The following is a 7,411-nucleotide window of genomic DNA, read 5'->3' as shown; positions in this document are numbered from 1 at the left end:
ATAATAATAATAATAATAATAATAATAACAACAATAATAACAATAACTGTATACAAAATTAAAATCATCTGTGTTATGAAAAAAATATTTGTGATGAGCGTTGTTCTGATTGGCCGATTTCTCTCCGATGCGTCTGACGTCAGAACCAGTCATCCGATCCGTCATCATCAGTTTTGACGCAAAAGGGGAAGTTGGGAGGAACCGAGAGGAAGGTATGAGTCTCTGGGCTTTAAAGATTTGTACTGTTAGGTTAATTTTAATGTCTTTTGCTTTGTTTTTGAAATAAGCCATACTGTTGTTCAGTTATTTATGATTTCTTGCTTTTTAACAGTTATTTATGAGGTGTCACGCTCAGTGTGCGCGCGGCCTGTTTTTCTCTTAGCATTAGCACCATTAGCTTTCGGGAACCATTTGAACCGGAGCATCTGAGAAACTGACAGACCCGTTAAAGTACCGCTGAGAACACCATTGGAACACGACTGTCATGGAGTTGACTGTATGTTTACTTGCGTGTCTTAGAAAGACAAAGAAACACGCAATATCGTTAGCACAGTTAGCAGCACAAGCTAACAGGCAGCTTCATATCGTGACATCAAATACGTTTTCCTATTAAATAATTCAGTGATTTTATTTTGTAATCACTCTGAAATTGAAGTTACGTACTAAATTGTACAGTAAACACAATATTAGCCGATCAAAGCGTGCTGCGGTTTGTTTTGAAGAGCCAGATTATGCTATAAGTCAAATAAGTCATGTTTTATCAATAATGTTTATTTAATTTGAGCATATACTATTAATTCTGATGCGAAAGGTAAATAAATTGCTATTTATAATCGCCTTTTAAGTTAAAAGTGTTTAGAAGCAATCACAAGCTCTGATCATTTGTGTCAATAACAGACCTGTGTTATGCACTGTCACTCTGTCTCATATTTTCTGTATCGAATAAGATATAACAGGGTTATATGTAAAGTATGTATAGCCTAGACTTGGTAAACCAGAGAGGCAAAGGGACTTGGGCTGTGTTTGAATAGCATATTACCACACTAATTTCTTGCAGTAAACATACTATGTGCACATCATGGAAGCTTTCTTCTGAATGACCTACTATGTTTTTGTACTTTACAGTACTACAGAAAACACCTGAAATGTATGCGCCAAAAAATGGAAAAACTTGTATGTCCACATTACTTCATTGTGTAGCCTGGTTTAAAAATCAAATTAAGGAATTAGAAAGTAAAAGAAAACACTGGGATATCGATGATGGAAATGTTCTTGTTCTGAACATTTATTGCACATTTTTGCGTATTAAAATATTCTTAACTTTTTTTTTTCTGTGGATATTGTTTATGGACTTTTTCTTATTGTTTCCTTACATTACTACTAAAAACAGTTGGCAGTAAACTAGGGGTTCTTTTTAACCGGTTAACCGTTAACCGACCGTAAGAATTTTTGACGGATTAATACAATCAGTTAAACGGTTTAAGAAATCATTTATTAATTTTTTTCAGTAATTTATCAAAATATTTAAAAAGGTTTGCTGCATGGTTAAAATACGATACGCGTATATAAAAAAAAAGTGTTTCAAAAACAAAAAAAAAACGCAAGTCAAGTATAAGTCGCATTTTATCATTTCATTCAGAAATAGGCCTAATGCCGACACGGAATGTTTACAAACATTATAATAAAACTGGCGTTCCAATATCCACGTAAAACAAAATGTTTTGCATAACATCACGGCGGCACTGTGATAACACTTAACGGCACAGACTTTACTACATATTTGAAAAAAATTCATCCCCGGGAAACAAATGTTAGTATTTTTAACGGTTCACAGACACTTATCCTTTCTAATTTAATTCAATTCTAATTTAAAATAATCTTGTTGGTTAACGGTTAATAATCGGTTAACAAGCGTCGGTTGTCGGTTAGGAAAAATGACCGAAATGAACATCCCTACAGTAAACAATATATACTATGGAAGCCCATTTCTACCACATAAGAAAAAAACATGCACTGATGAATCATAAATATTAGATAAGTCACATTTATAACATTAATTTCAAAATGAGATCAAATGAAAAGTTGAATTTTTGCCATAAATGACTTGTAATTATGAATTTTTCTTTTCTCAATTTCAACTTGTCAGTTGACTCATAATTATGACTCATTATTTTGACATTGTCAATTTCATTTTTTTATTTCATAATTATTACTTTTTATGTCATTGTCTTTTTATCTTATAATTATGATTTATCATTTAATTATGATTTAAGTATGATTTAATTTTTGTCATTTGGCAGAAATGACCATCCACAAATATACAGTATTCAGGATGTAATAGTCTAGTATTCCATTCCCATCATGGCTTTGGTTTTTGTTTGTGGTGTTTAAAGACACAAGACTGATGTCACTGGGTTTTTGGGTCAAAGCACAAACGATATTTAAGGCTTAACACAGTGGCAGTTCATAAACAATGTCTGTTGTCTATGATTTAGTCATGTGACCACATTGGTATGGATGTAATTGATAGCATGACAAACTACACAATAGATGTTCTTTCTATATCAGTGTTACAGTCTCATACATTACAATATATGATCTGAAGATCTGGGTCTCAACATGTAGGATTATGTTTATTACAGAATATGGAAAATGGCATATTGTTAATAATTGTCCACCACTGTATATTCTGCATCTCTTGTTATCCTCATGTTGTATTTGGCTAGCCAAGACACCCCTGATATATTGCATTACGTAATAGTGTTGTTAACTGAGGAGTGATACTAGATTATTAATGTTTGTTCCTGCAGATCTGGGAGTGACCGTTTGAGAAGCACTTCTTGACTTCAGTACAGGGGATTGGGGCTTAAGGTCATGGCAGGAAGAGGTGGAGCAACGAGACCTAACGGGCCGAACACCGGCAACAAAATCTGTCAATTCAAACTAGTGCTCCTGGGAGAGTCCGCTGTGGGGAAGTCAAGTCTAGTCCTTCGCTTTGTAAAAGGACAGTTTCACGAGTTTCAGGAAAGCACAATAGGAGGTAACACATACATTATATTCCCTGCATATAATAACTAAAATCTGATGTGATGCTAATGCACTTATGCATGGGCAGTTTGGCCAAAATTGTATGTTATGGTAATGATATATCACTAGTATAATATAACTAACATTTTTTTTTTTTTGCTGGAAAAATGAAAAAAAAAATTATATATATATATTATATTGATTTTATTTGACTATCACTTTGAAATTGAAGTTACCTACTGATTTGTACAGTAAACACAATATTAGCCAATCAAAGCCTGCAGCAGTTTGTTTTGACAAGTCATGCTTTATCAATAATGTTTATTTAATTTGATATACAGATAGGCAGTATGTTACTGTTATACGGTAATGGTATAACACTAAATATAACTAGTTATCTTTGCCGTGATTTCATTTATGGATGGGCAGTATGACCAAAATCTTATGCTGTAGCAATGATATATCATGATATAACTAGTTATTTTGCTGGAAAAAATAATAAATTAGGTTGTGTATATTAAATAATCATGATTAGCCAATGGTTAACTATGATAACCAATGACTTATTCATTAAATAACCAACTAATATTATAAACTGGATAATTAACTGTAAATTCTGATTTGAAGAGCCACGTTTGTCATTGTAATAGTCATTAGTCAATATATGTAACAACAACAGTAAACAACTAAAAACTTTGTTTTGTGCCTATCAACACCCCTTAACATCTCAGTTGGCTAACACATTTCTACATTTCTACCATTGGTATATGCAGTCATACTGCCCAGCCCTAATTACAAGCAATTACCAGATACTGATGGCAAGATCTGACCAGTCTCTGTCCTCATTCCACTAGCTGCCTTCTTGACTCAGACAGTATGTTTGGATGACACAACAGTGAAGTTTGAGATCTGGGATACAGCTGGCCAGGAGCGTTACCACAGTCTGGCCCCAATGTATTACAGAGGAGCGCAGGCGGCCATAGTGGTGTATGACATTACAAATGAAGTGAGTCCTAACATGCTCTGTTTACTCTGCAGCTTAAATGATGCATCCGATTTTTTGAGTCAAGTTACATTTATTCATAAAGGCACTTTATACAATACAGATTGTTTCAAAGCAGCTTCGCAGTAATAAATGTGAAAATAACATGATGCAACCATGATTACAAAAAATTCAAATTCTGATAGTGTCATCATTCAAAGTCAGTTATGTGTTCGGATTCAGTTCAATAACTGTAAAGATCTACAGAAACAGCTCTACAGAAGACAACAGTGTCGTTATTTAGCTTGAGTCAGTTCGATTCATTTCAGTTCAATTCAGTTTTGAGATTGAACCCAAAACTTCCTCCCAAGTCCAAAAAGAGCAATTATTGAAACTAAGGTGCAAAATGACTGTCTAAAATCCTTTCAGCAAACCTGCAACCTGAGTGTGAATGTGGCAAAGTGTTGTTACTCATTTCACATGCAAAAAAATGTGTTTATATGAATTAAAAAAAAAAAAATCCCATTTAATTTAAGTCAGCGAGAGGGTGAAAAATGTTTTTTTTTTTTAAAAGCCGCTTTGGACCGTGAGAGAAAAATTAACTATAAAAAAAATGATATGTCCCCTTTAAGCACAAACGAGAGAGGTACAGAAAATGCTTTACAGAAATGCATGTTTTCTCTTTTCTTTCAGGAATCATTTGCACGTGCGAAAAACTGGGTGAAAGAGCTTCAGAGGCAAGCCAGTCCAAATATTGTAATAGCTTTGGCTGGAAACAAGGCAGACCTTGCCAACAAGAGAGCGCTGGACTGTCAGGTTAGCGATGTTTGAACAGCCACAGAGGAGCAGACGCTTTCTGTTGGCTTTACAAATGAGATGTGGAACTGTATATAAACAAACAAACATGCCGTGCAGACTTTCAGTCGCTTAGAGCTGTCTGTTTAGTGTCTGAAACCCTGACTTTTTTTTTTTTTTTTTTTTGTACACAGGATGCACAGTCATATGCAGATGACAACAGTTTGCTCTTTATGGAAACGTCGGCAAAGACTTCAATGAATGTGAATGAGATTTTTATGGCCATTGGTAAGTTGTCACCCAGTTTTACTCGCTACTTTTTTGGTAAATAGTTAGACACTGCCATTCAAAAGTTTAGGATCAGTATGATGTTTTTAATGTTTAAAGTCTTTTATGCTTAACAAAAAAGACAGTAAAACCAGTAATATTGTAATATATTATTGCAATTTAAAATAACTTTTTTCTATTTTAATATGTAATTTATTCATGTGATGCAAAGCTGAATTTTCAGCATCATTCCTCCAGTCTTCAGTGTCACATAATCCTTCAGAAATCATTCTAATAAGCTGATATGCTGCTCAAGAAACATTTCTGACTATTGTCAATGTTGAAAATGGTATTGTCATATTATTAATTTTATTAATATCCTTTTAAACATAGACAGAAGTCTGTTGGTTTTAAGTTAGAGGTACAAACATGTAAGCATGAGCCCTGCAGGGCCTACCCTAAATTTTGTACCTGTAATATCTGGTTTCACTCAAGAAAATGTGTCACAGTTTAGAGAGAAAATTGGTTGTGAGTGCCATTTCATGTTAAAGGAGTAGTTCACCAAAAAATGAAAGAAATGCTGAAAATTCTCTCACCCTCAGACCATTCAAAATATAGATAAGTTTGTTTGTTCATCTGAACAGATATGGGGAAATTTAGCATTACATCACTTGCTTACCAGTGGATCCTCTGCAGATGGGTGCCATCAGAATGCGTCTGGAAAGCTGCGTGTTTGTAAGAAACAAATCCATTAAGATGTTTTTAACTACAGACCGCTCCTTCTGGCTAAAATACGAGTCCTCTATCCATAATATTGCTTTTCCTAGTGAAAAAAAATAATTTCGCCTGAATCAGGTGAAGAGCAGGCAAAAGCACGCACATCAATCTCAACTGGGTGCTCGACTAAGAAACAAGTGGAAATTTTTTTTATGTAAAGTCGGCAACACCAAAGCTCCAAAAATATCAAAACATTTATTTAAAAAAAAAAAAACTGTCGCATAGCATATGTGACGTTTCGAGCACGCAGGCTCTTCATCAGACAAATGAACAACACTGATATCCCACTCTTTATAGGCCTACCTCCAGGTGATCAAAGGTCACATGACCGTACCATATTATCATGATAATAATAATACCAAAACAATAACATATCAACCAAGGAGAAAAACATGGAAACAAAAATACAAAAAATAAATAAATCAAAAACATATAAAGCTATGCAAAATACACGAATATAATAATGCGACTAAATTGAGAAATTGGTAACGAGCGCTTTAATGACACAGGATGATAGGACTGTCCGTGTAAAATAGTATTACGGTCAGTTGGTTTACGATACAAAGTCGTTTCAATGCCTGATGCAGTACGAAGAACAAGCACATCCAAAAAATTCATTTTCTCTTGATGAAATTCCATAGTAAATTTCAACGCACTACACTTATTATTAACCAAGCTATGAAACTCTAGTAGCTCAGATTCAGTACCACTCCATACTAAAAAAACATCATCAATGTATCGTTTCCATAGAACAATGTGTCTCAAGAAATCATTCGCCACAGGATTTAACACAAAATGATGTTCAAACAACCCGCAAAATAAAGATGCAAAACTTGGGGCCATCTTGGAACCCATGCTGACTCCTGAGATCTGCAGATAGTAATCTGACCCAAAGAAAAAATAATTATGTGAAAGCACCAATTTTGCCAAGTCACTCAAACATCCAGTGCTTGGAACCTGACAAGGACGTTGATCAAGAAAAAATTTTATTGCCTCTAACCCTCCCTGAAATGGAACATTGGTGTAAAGCGATTCAACATCCATGGTGACTAGAAGGACCGGATAATCAGGTAATGTCACATTATTCATGAGTTCGATAAAATCCATCGTATCTCTAATATAAGAAGGTAAAGACGTGACTAAAGGTTGTAAATGAAAATCAACGAAAGCCGAAATTTTTTCTGTAAGTGACCCAATTGCTGCCACTATGGGTCTCCCAGAAGGGATATCCTTATAAGGTTTGTGATTTTTAGGCAGCGTGTATAGTACCGGTGTGATCGGATGCTCAACACACATGTATTCATATTCATTTTTTGTCAACAAACCTGAATCCACAAACAGTTTTAAAGTATTGTGTACAGATGTTTTGTAATGAGCCAAAGGGTTCATACTCAATTTTTTATAAAAAACTGAATTAGAAAGTGGTCTCTGAATTTCAATTTCATAGTTTTGTCGATCTAAAATAACCACTGCTCCACCTTTATCAGCACTTTGAATAACTATAGACGAATCTTTTTTAAAGTACATAGGTATTGAAGTAGTGAAGTGTCCGCGTCGTGGAGG

General features: G+C 34.5%; 1 protein-coding gene across 2 annotated transcripts in view; it reads left to right on the top strand.

Annotated features, from left to right (window-relative positions):
• The window catches only part of LOC107716989 (ras-related protein Rab-5A-like), a 10,222-nt gene that overhangs the window by 1,392 nt on the left and 1,419 nt on the right, over window positions 1–7,411 (top strand). Inside the window, exons 1-5 of one of the 2 annotated variants that reach the window (XM_016523629.1) lie at window positions 134–212; window positions 2,811–3,040; window positions 3,882–4,033; window positions 4,703–4,825; window positions 4,999–5,092. In XM_016523629.1, the coding sequence (XP_016379115.1) occupies window positions 2,875–3,040; window positions 3,882–4,033; window positions 4,703–4,825; window positions 4,999–5,092 (535 nt within the window). In that variant the 5' untranslated portion in view covers window positions 134–212; window positions 2,811–2,874. Of the gene's footprint in view, window positions 1–133; window positions 213–2,810; window positions 3,041–3,881; window positions 4,034–4,702; window positions 4,826–4,998; window positions 5,093–7,411 lie in introns of those variants that run through there. The other variant, XM_016523630.1, reaches the window with a different exon arrangement.

Source organism: Sinocyclocheilus rhinocerous, unplaced genomic scaffold, assembly GCF_001515625.1.
Source record: "Sinocyclocheilus rhinocerous isolate Xijiao unplaced genomic scaffold, SAMN03320098_v1.1 scaffold1832, whole genome shotgun sequence".
NCBI lineage: Eukaryota > Metazoa > Chordata > Actinopteri > Cypriniformes > Cyprinidae > Sinocyclocheilus > Sinocyclocheilus rhinocerous.
Note: the sequence above shows the minus strand (reverse complement) of the source record. Positions and strands in the feature narration are given on the sequence as shown.